This window comes from Nothobranchius furzeri, chromosome 8 (assembly GCF_043380555.1).
Source record: "Nothobranchius furzeri strain GRZ-AD chromosome 8, NfurGRZ-RIMD1, whole genome shotgun sequence".
Lineage (NCBI taxonomy): Eukaryota > Metazoa > Chordata > Actinopteri > Cyprinodontiformes > Nothobranchiidae > Nothobranchius > Nothobranchius furzeri.
The window spans coordinates 59,314,749-59,330,832 of NC_091748.1; the positions used below are offsets into that span (position 1 = coordinate 59,314,749).

Consider the following 16,084-nt stretch of genomic DNA (forward strand, 5'->3'; position numbering starts at 1 on the left):
AAGACGGATAAAGAGCCTTGGGGATAAGATAGGGAGGAGAGGAGGAAAAAAGCCTCTGTACTGTCCAAGAGCCAGAAGAAGAAACTCTCTGGGTCTTGTTCACGAGTGAGGGAAAACTGGAGCGTGAGATCTATAGATGGATCTGTGCTGCATCTGCAGTGAGCGGGCATTATACTGGTCTATCATGGTGAAGAGAGAGCTGAGTCAGAAGGCAAAGCTCTCAATTTACCGGTCGATCTACGTTCCTACCCTCACCTATGGTCATGAGCTTTGGGTAGTGACCGAAAGAACGAGATCGCGGATACAAGCGGCCAAAATGAGTTTTCTCTGAAGAGTGGCTGGGCTCAGCCTTAGAGATAGGGTGAGATGCTCAGTCATCCGGGTGGGGCTCGAAGTAGACCCGCTGCTCCTCCACACCGAGAGGAGCCAGTTGAGGTGGCTCGGGCTTCTGGTCAGGATGCCTCCTGGACGCCTCCCTGGTGAGGTTTTCCAGGCACATCCAACCGGGAGGAGACCTAAAGGTAGACCCAGGACACGTTGGAGGGACTATGTCTCTCACCTGGCCAGTTGAGGTCCCCGGAGGAGCTGGCCCAAGTGGCTGGGGAGAGGGAAGTCTGGGCCTCTCGCCTTAGGCTACTGCCCCCGCGACCCGACTCTGCATAAGCAGGTGACAATGGATGGATGCAGAACACACACACGTCTGTCTTCCTATCATAGTGAGGACCTGCCATTGACTTCCATTCATTTTTGTGATTTCACTATGCCTAACCCATACCCATACCCTAACCATAACCAACGCTGATCTATTCCTAACCCTATCCTTAACTAAAACTTAATTCACAATAAACATCTAACTGGTATTATGATCTTCTAAAAAAAAGTGAGGACCAAAAAAAAAAATGTCCTCACATTGTAGAGAAAATGGTCCTCAGTATGACACACACACACACACACACACACACACACACCCACACACACACACACACACACACACACACAATTACAAATGTTTACAAGGAAATAAATCTTAAATTATGTGACAGACAGTCAAAAAGCAGATGTGTCTTCTTTTTGTTTGTTTGTTGGGTAAACATATTCCTCAGTAGAAATAAATGAACTGTGGGCGAATGGAGACCCATTCAAGATGGCGGCAGGTAGTAGTGATATGAGTTCTCCTGTCGAGATCATCGACATATACGAGATCAGTCGATATCTGTTTCTTTTCCACCCAGCTGTGCATTGGAACCATCCACTCACAAAAAATAACCCTCACCCTAACCATCACCACCCTATGACCCAAAATTTATGTTTAGCATAATTATAACGTATGAAATTACTCTGTGTAACATGATTTTTATGTTAGGGTTTTAGGGTTCAAACTTGCAGTTGCGTGGGGAAAGAAGCAGATCTCGACGGGGGGGTGGGGGTGGGGGGACTCATATCGACGTAACACCTGCCTCAGCGGCCTTGTTCGAGTAGAGCAGATAATAATAATTATTTATTATGTGGTCTATATACTTATGTATGGAGCAGACAGCGCCATTCCACGAGGCGTCGCGTGGGGACCACAAGTCGACTGGAAGAGGAAAAGACTTCTGCTGACGATGGGAGTCATGTGACGTAAAACATACGCGACACACGCACACGTGTAGTTGTTCTTGAGCGTGAACTGTTCAGACAAAACATGGGGAAGAAGCTAAAAGTCGGGAAGACCAGGAAGGATAAATTTTACCATTTGGCAAAAGAAACCGGTAGGTACCGATGACTGAAATCATCATGCGTAGCGTTAGCTCAGCCCTTTTTACAGTCGCTGGTTCAGCCCTTTGGTCGACGTTAGCATTAGCTACGGCAAATGGGGTAGCGTGTTTCAAATGAAGACCGTAAGGACGCTTTTAGTACGCGATTGTCTGCGTATACGTGGGAAATGGTAGCATTTTTCCTGGTGGTTTAATTGGTGGAAGAAAACCGGCCGTCAAGGATTGTCGTATGCTCGGACTCGTATGCAGTAAAGCATGGGGACAGCAGGCCGGTGTGGTAGCAGACAGGTTTTTCAGCTTTTTGTGGGTGCTAGGATATTGGTTCAGGTAATGAGGTGGTAGATAAAGGGCCAGCGAGACGGCCTCAGTTTATAGAGTATAATAATAATTACCTAAAACAGGTAGTGAAGAAAAGGTGGGAGGAGTCTAAGAACAAGACGGTATGAAATACAGAGGTGTGGGAGAGGTACATAAATAATGAGTTGTTATGCATTTTTATGTTGTGTATTGCTTTAATGTATTTTATTTATGTGAAGCACTTTGGTAAGTTCTATACTGATGTAAGGTGCAGTTGGCTTGGCATAAATGACCCTTACAGACCCTTTTCTGAGTCTGGACTCCAAAGCGAGTCACAAAACAGAATCATTCACCCATTCACACTGGTGGTGATAAGCTACACTGTAGGCACAGCTGCCTTGGGGTACGACCAATGCGAGGCTCCCACCAATCCCTCTGACCACCAGCAGGCAATGAGGGTGTGACCACCAGCAGGCAATAAGGGTGAAGAGTACAACTGCAACAGATCAAATGGGACACAATCCTGCAGCCCTCCAGTCATGGGTCAGGCATTTCAGTCCTCTATCTCTGTCGCCCCATAAGGCAGACAGTTGGAGAAGAAAAGAAGGGGTTATAATAACCAGATTGAGGTTGGGTCAGATGGGGTTGAACAGCACATTGCTGTTTTGGGGGAAGCCTCAAACAGGGGAGTGTGATTAATGGGGAACAGGAGTGCGCGCTGCTGACAATGTGAAAGGTATAAGGTGGGAGAGGAGACAGAGACATTTTAAGGGATGAGGCAAGTGATGAGTGCATTGGGGCAGTGTTGAGGTTTCTGGGTTTCACAGGGATGGGGAGGAGGATTTATAGGGAAAGGTGGGAGAGAAGTAGAGGTCAACCGATATGGGTTTTTCTATTGCCGATACCAATGTGAGGGGGTCATAGTCAGCCAATAGCAGATAAGTGCTACCAATTTCATGGCCGATGTCTTGATGTTTGGCACTTTATCAGATTGCTTAATTATCACTAATAACAAATGTGAATGCACAAGATTTCTGAACCTAATCAGTATTTAAACACTGAATTTAAACAACTGTTAAATCTTAATTTTGTGCACTGCTCAGTGTTAAAAATCAAACATTTTAACAAGATTAATAAAAATACCAATAAACTGACCAAGAGTTAAATATACAAAATGGGCAAAAAAACGAAATATCAGTTGATAATGTTTTATAGGGATGTACACATTTACATGTACGTAAAAATAAATACACCTTTAGAATAGAAAGACAGATTCTACTGAAAAATGCATAACAGTGATGTAATAATAAAATACGCAACAGCAACCTGCTAAAACACACCAGCAACATCTAAAGTTTGTTCAGTCTTTTTTAACTCACTATATTGTAACATCTTCTTGTAAAATATAAATGAAACCCCTTAGTGCTGTTGACTCAACAGCAGCTTCTGTGTTAGCCTGTTAGATATAAATGTTTTTTCCTTACTTTTGTCTTGCAGGTTATCGTTCTCGTTCATCCTTCAAACTCATCCAGCTGAATCGTAAGTTCCAGTTCTTACAGAAAGCCAGAGCTCTGGTTGACCTCTGTGCTGCTCCAGGAGGATGGTGAGGAGCATTCTAACTTTCATCTAAACTATGCACATTTTAACACACCTAGAGCTCCATCTTTTAGTTCTTTTTAAACACAGAAAGGTTTTATTTACCTGCGACGTTTCGTTTGCGGCTGCAAACTTCGTCAGGCTGACGCTCATACTAGGGTTGTCACGGTGTGAAAATTTTACCGCACGGTTATTGTGACCAAAATTATCACGGTTTTCGGTATTATCGTGGTATTTCTTTTAAACGTGTTACAGTTTCAGACAACTAAATAAACCCTGTATATCAGGAAAATATTGTCCTCAGTTTGTGTCTAAATTTTGCCTAAAATTTGTTACTTTGTAATTATGTTGTTTATTTGTTTACATTTTTCCCCTTTAGTCTTTAAAATACCAATATTTGCCCATAACTTCTTATTTTTTGTCTGTTTGATGTCATCATTTAAAAATATTAGATCAGATGAGATCAGATGATACTCAGTACTCAAGTAGCCTTCTAATCAGATACTTTTTTACCCTTACTTGAGTAACAAACCCTATATCAGGAAAATATTGTCCTCGGTTTGTGTCCTTCCAGTGAGCTTTGCAGATTTGGGAAAATGTCATCAGGCAGTAATCATTGTTAAATTCATAATTATTCTCGGAGAGAGACCAACTCTTATCTGCCCCTGGGAGCCCCGTAATGCATAGCGTCATTTCAACATGGGGGTGTCCATGACACGGTTTATATGCAGGTAGCGGCACTGCAGCTGCTTTATATAGCGACTCGTTGCATTCTCCCTCAACCCAAATCCTCGGATCACGCATTTTAGCTAAAACGCCAACGTTAACTTGCCTTGCGTTTACTATAGAGTTGCGGGTGATGGTCACGCAGATGTGTCATGAGATTTGAGGCGTTTCTGCCTTTCACAGACACTTTTTTCTGCACATGCTGCAAAAAGAATAGCCGTCTTCTATCAACTGTCCCTCGGCATTCTTCAAATATCCACAAAATGCCTGTACTTCCCACTTTGTCTTCTTTGAGGGATAATAAATGTCCTGAGCACTGCCGTCTCCTCCTTTGGCAATTATTTCAGCTTTAGCTTCAAAAAAGTTTTGGTTGTAAACAACAAAGTGCGCACGTACCGCCGGCAACTTCAGCAGATGATACGGTGGCTGGTAAGGGTCACCGCGCCTACACCGCAGCCACGGTAAACCCACCGAGATAATATAGTTTTTTTAAAAACAAGACGATTATTATTATTTTCAACTTTTTTTTACCGGGGTTTACCGCTACACCGGTTACCATGACAACCCTAGCTCATACTAGAGCTCATCAGCCCTTTGCACCTATGCCACCTGACCACAGTGAGTTACTGGAGTACTGGATGGTGGGGAAAAGTGGCATCCAGTTTTTTTTTTTTCGCCAATTTAGGAAGGCTTCTACTAGTTCAAGCCCAGTCCCCTTGTATCACCTGCAAAGGTCTGCATCCCCATCAGATTTCTGCTGCTGGCTGGCTCACCCCGGTTTCACACTGAAAGCATCAGAGGCGCGGAACGAAAGCGGAAAGTCACTGCTTCAAATGATAGTCTATAGACTGTTTCAAACCAGCAGCGACGCTGCAATTTCCAGGTGTGACCCAGAAGCGGCACGCCGCACCTCTAAAGATAGGATCGGGTTCTATTTTTGCTGCGAGCCGCTTCTGGGACACGTCAATTTCCGCAGTGAACATTGGGCTAGACAGGAAATCACATACTGTTTCAGTGTAAAATCCCCAATAATTTTCTAAATAAAAGTACTGCAGCGAATGCTAATTCATATATATGAAGCTTACGTGTGATCCAGTGGCTTATTTACTCACAGCGTCGTACCAGAAGTGCAGCGGTGTGTTTTTCATGGCTTTATTCCTGGCAGTGGAGAGAAACAACATCATATATGACGTCAAACAGCGATATCAACTGTGGTTTCCTTCTTTTTGGTTGAATGGTGGATTGCATAAACAAATGTGACCTGATGTCTCAAGGAATCTTGTGATCTTGAGTCCAGTGAAGAGCACAGTGAGGAAGCCGTGCCACTGCCAAGACTCTTCCAGTGTGAAAAGGACCGCTTTGAAGTTTGCGAGTAAATCGTTCCGCTGCCGTTTCACACTGCCGATACTTCCAGTGTGAAACCAGGGTTACTGGGTCCAGGTGCTATTCTCACACTGATTGAAGCTTGTCGCGTTAAATAAAAGTGATTTTTCCACATTTTAGTTATTGTATTAGCATCTTGTAATTTACTATGGTGGTCAGAAATGCTCACTTCCCTTAGTGAAATAAACATGTCATATCAGATTCCTGTGTTGCTCACAAAATGTACAATTGTTAATTTTACCCGATAAAAAGCGTTACTGCAAGTCTACCCATTCTTTGTGTTCTTTTGATTGATAGTTGTTCATCCACGTCTTCTGTCTCTATGAAAACAAAAATAAGTTGGGTTGTCTGTCAGTGCAGCCAACCACGCTGCATGACTTGTTTAGGACAAGCTGTACGCGTTTTAACTTGTGCAAATAGTTCCTTTCACTTCTGTCGTGAGGACGTAGGGGTTCCCATAAACGGTGTGATGTCACATGCAAAGAGCCAATAGCAGGCGTGTGTGGCATTTATAAAAGGTTACAAATGGGAATCTAAATAAATTAATGACTTGTCGTCATTAATCTGATCTCCAGGTTGCAAGTAGCATCTAAATTTATGCCCGTCTCAAGTCTCATCATCGGTGAGTTTTGATCTTTCAAAGTGGATATTTAGAAGTAAGATTGTGCTGTCTTTGATGAGGTGTTGCGTTTTTCCTCTCAGGTGTTGACTTGGTCCCCATTAAGCCCATTCCCAACGTGGTGACGCTGCAAGAAGACATCACGACTGAGAAATGCAGACAGGTAGGGATGTTGCTGCTGTGGTTTTACTAAAACCTAGTGAAACGGCAGAAGTTGGTGTTTGAGACGCCTTCTGTTCTGTAAACAGGCTCTTCGAAAGGAGCTTCAAACTTGGAAGGTAGATGTTGTGTTAAACGACGGAGCCCCAAATGTGGGAGCAAACTGGCAACATGATGCCTTTTCTCAGGGTAAGACACTTGACCAAATGTGAATATTCTGCATGAATGGGATTTTTTAAAAAGTAATGTCCTTGCCATCTTTTTTTTAAGTAATTTAGTAAATATATTACCTTATCTCGTTTTGATTTTCCTTATTTTTATCTCGTTTTCCAATATGTCTTGTCTTTCTCCTCAGCCCACCTGACACTCATGGCCTTGAAGTTGGCCTGTGACTTTTTGAACAAAGGAGGAACTTTTATCACAAAAGTGTTCCGTTCTAAAGACTATCAGCCTCTGTTCTGGATCTTCCAGCAGTTCTTTAAGAAGGTGCAGGCCACTAAACCCCAAGCTTCAAGAAACGAGTCTGCTGAGATCTTTGTTGTTTGTCAAGGTAAGTAAGTTCGTAATCTTTATTTGTATAGCACCTTTCACAGGCAAAAACCACAAAGTGCTTCATAACATAGTAAATATATATAAATGTACAATAAGTAGTAATAAAAACAGAGAATAAAACACGGCATAAAAGGCCAAGACCACTAGGGCTGTCGCGGTTGAGGAATTCCCCCTGCGGTGATTCAGGGTGGCTTAATATTGCAGTATGCGATATTATTGCAGTCCTTTTTTTATTGCAGTACTATCTAAACATAATGTTTACACATTTAAAAAAGGTTAAAAATTGCCATGCCTTCTTTTATAACGCTTTACTGAATGCAGATCAAAGGGCAGTAACAACACAGATCGCAGTAACGTTTGTTTGTCCGACAGTCGGAATCCGACTGAACTTAAAAACAACAAAATTCAGGAGAAGGTTAAACTTTTAAATGCAAATTTGGCTGCAGCATCTAACAAATAAGAAACAAGTCCCCATTTTGTTTAGTTGTTTAAAATCAAGCATAAAAAATTGCATGTACCGGGCGCGCGCGCGCCGGGGGGCGGGCGCACTATCATTTCACTTTCACACACACGAATGACGGTGATTTATAGCTCGGTCACGTCCTTGTTACATACAAGGAAAACCAGCATGTTAACCATATACGGTTTGAGAGAGGATCTGAGAGGGGTGGCAACATTTCCAGCAACACTGAAAACCCTCTCGGATGGTGCGCTCGTTGCACTTACCCCAAATTCCACTACCTCCGCTCCCCTCCGCTCCGCTCCGGCCCCGCTCGCTTCCGAACTCAACTTGCGTGCGACTCTGGCGAGCAAAGGGAATCTCTCCCGGTTGTTGCTCCACCATGTCAGGGGGGTTTCTTTAGGGTGGATGCATTCCTCCTGCAGGTAGCGAGTGAGCTCCAGCTCGGCTCAAACTCTCTTCGGGACGGTTGCAGAAGCAGTGCTTGTCCGGGACTTCAGGAGGTCTCCGAGCGTTTATTATTTATTTATTTTTTGCCGCTGGTGGCAGCTCTGTCCCGGCCAAGGACTCTGGCTGCGCAGCAGCTGACGTACTGAAAACCAAAGCGCTCCCAAAGGAGCGAAGTAACGTTTCGTTTTGATACCAGTGCAGCCATCCTTCTCAACATGCATCATTGAGTTGAACCAAGTTCAGTAATCGCGGTGGCCCATGATGCAGCGCGGTGGGCTTCTTCATATTGCGATATTTCATTTTTGCGGTTACCGCGACAGCCCTAAAGACCGCACAGAAATCATAACTACCCACAAATAACTAGTTTAATGAGTGCGTTTACATGCAGCCAGTAACCCTTTTAAAACCCGAATATTCACAATAACCCGGTTCTGCAGGTCCTTGTAAACACCGCCAAAAACCCGGATATGCTCATAACCGGGTTTTTTAAAACCCTGTTACTACACCTGGGGTAACTCTTTTCTAACCCGAATGTTTGGTCATGTAAACGCATACCGGGATATCCCCATCAAAGCGTGTGTTCTGCACATGCTCTGTTCGCAAGGAATCTTGGTCTTTTGAGTAGCGAGACGTCTTGTATGCGCCAGAACACCGGAAGTAAACAACAAGTTGGGGGCAAAATGGCGAGTTGCGGCACAGCACCACACTTTGAGTGACGAGGAAACTAAAGCGCAAACAAACGCGGTCACTATCTCTTCCGAACTGGGAAACATGTTGTTGTTTTCACGGATACCGGAACAAGAAGAACCGGAAATGACGCATATTGCGTCTGGACGTAGTCCATACGTCCTGACGCTACCCCAACGTCCGCTTTTAAATCGGGTTATGCAAGTTAGAGGTAACTCTTTCTATTTATGCTTGTAAACGGGTTATTCTGATCAACTCAGAAACCCGAATCCCGACCTTAACCTGATCATAACCCGGATATTGGCTGCATGTAAACGTACTCAGTGTCTGAACAAATAAATTGGTCTTAAGTTCACTCTTGAAATTGTCGACAGAATCAATTAAGAGCAAAGCGGGGGGTTGGAGCAGAGTCGTTTTAATGACTTAAAGGGGAGTTTTGCTTCATAAACACCAATGTAGATCAGTTCTAAACTTTTTTTTTTCATTGTCATGACCAGGATTTGTTGCTCCAGACAAAATCGACAACAAGTTCTTTGACCCCAAACATGCATTCAAAGAGGTGGAGGTGCAGGCCAAAACTGTGAAGGAGCTGGTTCCCGATAAGAAGCCAAAGGCGAGTCCACAGGAAACGGGTGTTTACTCCGAATGCATTCAAGTTAACTATATGTTTACAATAGGAATGCTATATGGTATAATCTTAAAGGTGTGGATCACTGAAAATCTTTTAATGATTATTTCTGATTATAATTGTTCACTCTGAGCTTTTCATGCAGGCTGAACATAATAGTCTCCTACACCTATCTGCTGCATTAGCTTCTGATAGAAAATAGATGGTGAAACTCTAGGATTAGAAAAGCCTGACAGATCTACGTCACTCAACAATCATGAACTCATCCATCTTGACTCACGACTGGGAAGGTGGTTGTAACATCCAGGAATCCGCATAGAACGTCTTGGCTAATAGAAGCTAATGCTTAGCATTAGCAACTCCACCACGTGGCAGAAGTTCCTCCAGCCTTGTGTTATTTTGTGGAGATAAAACATCAACGTTGCAGAGCAAACAGTGATTGGTAAAGCCGCGTTGCTGTCATCCAGTCTGAGGTGAGATGTTCAAATATCAGGAAGGAAGACTCCAAAACCTGCCATCTGAAGCTCAGCTGTGATGTGGGTAACTTCTAGTTCCTGAAAATGATAAATAACCCGCACTTGTGTAGCGCCTCTCAGAGTGAATGATGATGGTAAATGAAAATGGTGCACCGGTATAGTTTTCGCCTTCCAGAGTACGACTCAAGCTATTGTAGACCACTGCAAATGTATTGATTAAACAAGTGTTCAACACCTTTGAGATAATGAGTTTGATCATGATATTTGGGTGGATTATGTGACTATTAATGAACTTATGAGCTAAGATACCAGAGATTCATCACTCACCAAGCCCCTGTTGTGTTACAGGCGGAGGGATACGCAGATGGTGATTTGACGCTCTACCACAGTTTCACCGTAACAACATTTCTAAAAGCAGAAAACCCCGTTGATTTTCTGGGAAAAGCCAGCGAGGTGAGATCTTTTCAAAAAACTGTTGCTCAAGCTTTTCTTGTTCTCCTCCTAGCAATAGATAGACCTGATGGACCTGGAAAGTTAGAAGAGAGAAGAAGAAAATGGTCTGAAATTTGTCACCAAATAAACCCAACACTTTTCTAACAAACCCACAACAAATACAAACGTTCATGACTGATATTGCTTTCAAAAATGTCAGGAAACATGAGGAGTAATCATGAGATGAGTCCTTTCTGTAAACCTAACTCTTCCTCTCATAGATCACCTTTGATAATCCAGACCTGGAGTCCCACTCCTCCACTACCAGTGAAATAAAGGAGTGCTGTCGCGACATCAAAGTTCTGGGCCGAAAAGAGCTCCGGTGAGCCTTTTGGTGGCTTTCTTTTTGCTTTAGGGATCAACTGTCCGAGGTCTGGTGTCTCACCTTCAACAAATTTAATTCAGCACACAAATGCTAATTTTAAGATCAATTTAGGTTTTTGTGAGCCAAAAGGAAGGGACACTTTCTAAACTAATAAAGGATTTTATATTAAAGCTGATCTGTGCATTAAGACTAAAAGGTTATTGTTTAATGAAACAAAAACATCAAGAATCTTGATGTTTGAAGTATCTTTGACATAAATATCCACATTAAGCAAACATTTTCAGTGCTTTAACTCAAAATAAACATAAAACCTTACAAAGAAGATGCTAACTTTGCTGTGTTTCTCTTCCATTTTCACATTTGCAGCCTGCTGTTGAACTGGAGAACAAAGCTTAGAAGATATCTGGCAAAGAGACTGAAGGAGGAGGCTAAGAAGCTTGACCAGGAGATCAAGTACACACTTTTATTCTAACTGAACCTCAAAATGATAGTTATGGAAGGATTTAAAGAGGATTAATGTTAACTTGTTGTTTTGTTTGTAGTTTAAGTTCAGATGAAGAACAAAGTCATTCAGAGGACGAATCGGCCAAGAAGAAGGAAGATGACAAAGAGAATAAGGATGAGGATGATGAGGAGGAAGAAATGGAGAAAAAACTAGCCCAGCTGAAAACTCAAGAAGTGGCTGAACTCAAACGGTTGGATATTTTCTTCAAATTTGATCTAAATGCATTTTTACCTTTATTGCTGTTGCTCGTTTTCTATAGTTTGCATGGATTTTGATGCTCTATCAGGAAGAAGAAGAAGCTGTTGAAGGAGAGGAGGAAGCAGAGGGAGAGAGTAGAGCTGAAGATGGACCTGCCTGGTGTCTCCATTGCCAGCACCTCAGACCCATCCTTGTTTTCACTATCATCCATGAAGAAGTCAAAGGTTAAACCAAACAGAAGATGCAGAGTCACAACAGCTATTGTTTTTTTGTGACAACTGCTTTCATCTGTTGGTCTGCATGTTTCATTCTAATTTAAAGCCTTTTTGTTGTCTCCGTTGTCTGTCAGGTGCTGGCTGATATCACTAAAGGGGACATGCAGGCGGCAGACAACATGGTAGATGGAGAAGATGACATTCACGTTTCAGATGAGGAGGAGGAGGATGGAGCAGATAAAATGTCTCTGGCATCTGACTTAGATGAAGATGATTTGGAAGAAGTGGAACAAAGACAGAAAGTGCTGGAAAAGAAAGCATCCAAAAAGTAATAGTTTTTTTTCTGCATAAAAACGTTTTACTTGCACAGAAAAGTCACTTCTTTTTTTTTTTGTACTTACAGAGTAAAGTTTGAGGAGGAAGAGCAAGAAGACGAGGATCAGGAGGGTGGGCTGCTGGTGGAACTGGAGGGAAAAGAGGAGAAAAAGGAGCAGCAGACCAATCTGTGGTTTAGCAAGGTTTGTTTCCCATCAACGATAGGCTGAGCTCTTCAGCAGCGTGTAACAATGACGATGATAATAATAATAATAATAATAATATAATAGCACTTGTTATTGCATTTCAAAGTCAGGGACCCCAAAGTGTTTTACTGCACAGTTAGGCACACTGATGTTGATGAGCTATTGTAGCCACGGCTGCCCTGGGACCACCGGCAGATAAGGACGGTGGGGTGTTTCGGCCAGGGACACAACAACTGAGACTGAAGGAGCCTGAGTTTTAACAGGTGTTGTGTCAAAAAAAAAGCCTGCTTGTCAAAATTTGCACCCCCTGTTGAAACAACTGCATATTGCAGAAGTAAACTATTAGAAGTATGAACGATGAGGCTATTTTTAATAGATTCAGAATGTTAACAAGTTGCTGATCTGGGTTTCTCCTTTAAAGGTTTTGGTTTTAACTAGAAATATAATTAAATAATGAATAAACAGTAAATGTTTTTGACTTTTTTCGTCTGAACACGTCTGAGACAATATGTTACTGAGTATTTTTATATTGCATTTTGTGCCGGCTTATTAAGCTATTTTGCTGTTGGTTTAGAAAAAAACAGCTGTGTGACTGAAAGGACAAACCTTTTAAAGAGTTATTATAACTTCAAATAAAACATGTTATAACCATGATTTATTTCATTTATCTGCCCATAAACCATCAATTTGTAAGGAGCCACGCAGATAAGAAACATGTTAAAAGTATGAATTTATTAAAAAGCTGCTTCCTTACTCATATGCGCCTTCCCAAAACAGATGCTAATTTCCGCAGGCATGCTCTTTACAGCACAACACCTGTAACCCAATAATTACGGGATCTTGCTGATCGGGTGGGACACTTTAGATATTATTGATCCTTAGAAAGCTATGATCACGGTCATAAATGCAAGCAGGGATAAAATAACTGTAAACACTTTGGTAAAGCCACTTGGAAATTTAAAATAATGTCCAACTCACCAGTCAAAGTCTCACATCATTGACAGAAGAGTGACATCTGGAACAGACTCTTTTACAAGGGTCCAATTAATGTCCTCCAATAAAACATTTATTCCACAACAAGTCTTACGTGCATTATCCAACACAACTGACTGCTGAAAACCTTCAAAGTTCTTTTCAGATGAGTTTCCTACCACAACTTACGCTAGCATCTTCATATTAACGTTAAACGGCTACCTGATCCAACAGGTGACCCCTCCAGCTGGGGGTACAATCTTCAACTACTGGCTGACAGTTCAAAGGCACCGCCCTCTTTTGTTACATGTATAGCTTGAGCCTATAGCGATGCGGTATGTTGTTGATTGACGCACCAAATCAATGAAAATCAGAAAACAATGGAACCCTCGTGGTCTGCTTCAACAAACTGAAAGATGGATCCCTGTGTGTCAGGTTGCTACCATTTGTCATTTGTATGTAGGTTGGAAAGTTTTACATATGGCCCAACCTCCTATTTTCTTAGTATTTCAGCCTGTGGAGACTAGTTCTGTTTTTGGGAGAAAACAGCACAGAGAGATTGTTGTTTTTGAGCAAAACTGCAGGAAAGTGACTCATCTCATAAAAAAAAGCATGACTGCCTATGCATAAATATGTTTTAGTAATTAGTCATTTGCTTTTTAGGGCATCTTTTCTGAAATTGACCTGGAGGGAGATGCAGAGAGTGAGCTGAAACAGACCGAACTGCTCCAGAGCAAACAGTCAGGTAACGGGCTCCCTCGCCCTTTTTCATATTTATATATTCATTCATTATTAGACGAGCTATATTTTTAAAGGTCAGTTGTTAGCTTGACTCTGTGTCTGGCAAAACTAATATATTTGAATGTTTTCTAGGAAAAGGCAAAAAAAGGAAATTTGAGGAAGAAGAAAAAGCGACTGGAGAAGAGAAAAGGGAGGAAGCTGCTCCTCCAGATGAGACAAAAGCAGGACCGTCACAGGAAGCTGTGGAGGAAAGTGACAGCGACTCAGACGATAGCAGCGACGATGAGAAGTAAAACTTTGCTTTCTCTGACTCTGTTTTTTTATCTCAAACGTGTAAATAATGTATAGAAGGGAAATTAATTTTAAATCATAAACCCTGGAAATCAGATAAAATGAATTACAACTGAACAGACTGGTCCATCTTCAGGGAAATTGCCAGTATGAAGCCAGGAAAGGGAGCTAATGCTGCATCAGGAGAAGCTGACGAGGACGGATTTCAGGTTGTTCCTGTGGAAAGTACCAGTGAGTATCACACTGCTCACTCTGGTTTACATTTGACTTTAATTTAGGTCATTTAGTTCACTCTTCCTTCTCTTAACAGGCTAACATGCTTTAAATGGGATAGGAAGCTTCTTTGTCACTTTAATAAGTAATTAGTCCCAACACTGAACGCTCCTTTGGTTTTAATGTTGTGCAAATAACAATGGTTGTGTTTCCTGTTTAATTCAGGTAAGAAAGCAAGAATTCTGGATGCAGAAGGCCTGGCCCTTGGCTGTGAGATTGCCACATCCAAGAAGAAAGCGAGGGATCTGGTGGACGACTCCTTCCACAGGTCTGTGTGCATTTTGTTAAAAGGAATATAGCTGAAAATACCATGGATCTAAAGCAACTGAAACATGAAGAAACTGTAAAAAAGTTTCATTCTGCACAATGAACCTTAAGACCAGTATGAGCCACATACTGTAACTTCTGCGAGTGAATTTAAAGGTTCTTGTTCAAAAAAATCTAATTAAATGCTCTTGTAGGTTTGCCAGCTCCGATGAGCCATGGGAGGTACCTGAGTGGTTCCTGGATGATGAACGTAAACACAGAAAGAAGCCGATACCTGTTACCAAGGAGATGGTGGAGGAGTACAAACAAAAATGGAAGGAGATCAACGCTCGGCCAATTAAACGAGTGGCTGAGGCCAAGGCCAGGAAGAAGAGAAGGGTAGGTTGAAAGTGCAAAAATTGTGTTGATAGCAGAATAAAATTAACATTTTAGGTCAAATGTGAATTATTTTGCTTTAAGGAACCTCTGGTGATGTTAATTTCTTGCTTTCTTTGGTATCTTTCTAGATGCTGAAGAAGATGGAGCAAGCCAAGAAGAAAGCTGAAGCTGTTGTCAACACTGTGGACATCTCCGAAAAGGAGAAGCTGGCTCAGCTAAAGACGTGTGTTTTCACAGCTGACGAAATTCAATTACTTGGATCATATTTTTAAATAACAAAATACTGATAACGTCATGTTCTTTCCCTCTTTAATTTATCAGGATCTACAAGAAAGCAGGCGTGAAAAAGGAAAAGAGAGAATTGACCTACGTCGTGGCCAAAAAGGGAGCCGGCAAGAAGGTGAGACGGCCCCGTGGTGTTAAGGGACTTTTCAAAGTGGTGGATGGTCGCATGAAGAAAGATGTTCGGGGAATACAGAGGAAAGAACACGCCAAAGGGGGGAAAGGAAAAGGAAGACAGTCCAAAGGTGGCAAAGGAGGATTCAAGGCTGGTAAAGGGAAGAGAGGAAAATAAATCACAAGCTTGGTCCATATTGCTTTATTGACATTCTTTCCTATAATATAATAGCCTTTTGTGGCGTTATGCACATAGTACATTTTATAAACATGTGGTTTCTCTAAACTAGTTCGATGCTAATAACAATAAATGTGGTCAGAACATTTTGTAAATATTAAATTTACACAATTGCAATAAAGGTTTTCTTTAAATTGGTTGTCTTATTTTGTGGAGAAAAGCAAATCAGATAATTTTGTGTGCTTGAACTGTAAGTGGTGTAAGTTTACAGTGGATTTATCACTGCGTTGGAGCTGATGTACGAGTCACTTCCAGGAAGGTTCAGTTTAACTGATTTGTAAGAACTGTTGATAAATGAGATTAGCTGCATCCTTTTGGGATTCATGTTCACTATAGGGAGCCTGAGTCACTTCTGCATCCTGGGTCCCCGGAAGAAAGAAAAAATGAATGCAAGTCAACAGGGCTAAAAACCCTATCTTCTAATTCAGCTTGTTTTGTGCCATAGATTTCACTTTTTTTTTGTTAGTTTATGTACATACATA

At 41.9% G+C, this 16,084-nt stretch overlaps 1 protein-coding gene across 1 annotated transcript; it reads left to right on the forward strand.

Annotated features, from left to right (window-relative positions):
- The first annotated feature begins 1,611 nt into the window (after nucleotides 1–1,611).
- Nucleotides 1,612–15,736, forward strand: ftsj3 (FtsJ RNA 2'-O-methyltransferase 3). The gene is made up of 21 exons (XM_015970593.3): nucleotides 1,612–1,751; nucleotides 3,552–3,657; nucleotides 6,335–6,381; nucleotides 6,462–6,541; nucleotides 6,627–6,726; nucleotides 6,893–7,087; nucleotides 9,184–9,299; nucleotides 10,139–10,243; nucleotides 10,504–10,604; nucleotides 10,974–11,060; nucleotides 11,150–11,302; nucleotides 11,399–11,534; nucleotides 11,660–11,853; nucleotides 11,929–12,043; nucleotides 13,682–13,763; nucleotides 13,892–14,048; nucleotides 14,187–14,281; nucleotides 14,489–14,591; nucleotides 14,785–14,968; nucleotides 15,097–15,191; nucleotides 15,290–15,736. The coding sequence occupies exons 1-21, from the start codon at nucleotides 1,685–1,687 to the stop codon at nucleotides 15,540–15,542; spliced, it is 2,571 nt and encodes an 856-aa protein (XP_015826079.3). The 5' UTR covers nucleotides 1,612–1,684; the 3' UTR covers nucleotides 15,543–15,736.
- Nucleotides 15,737–16,084: the final 348 nt, after the last annotated feature.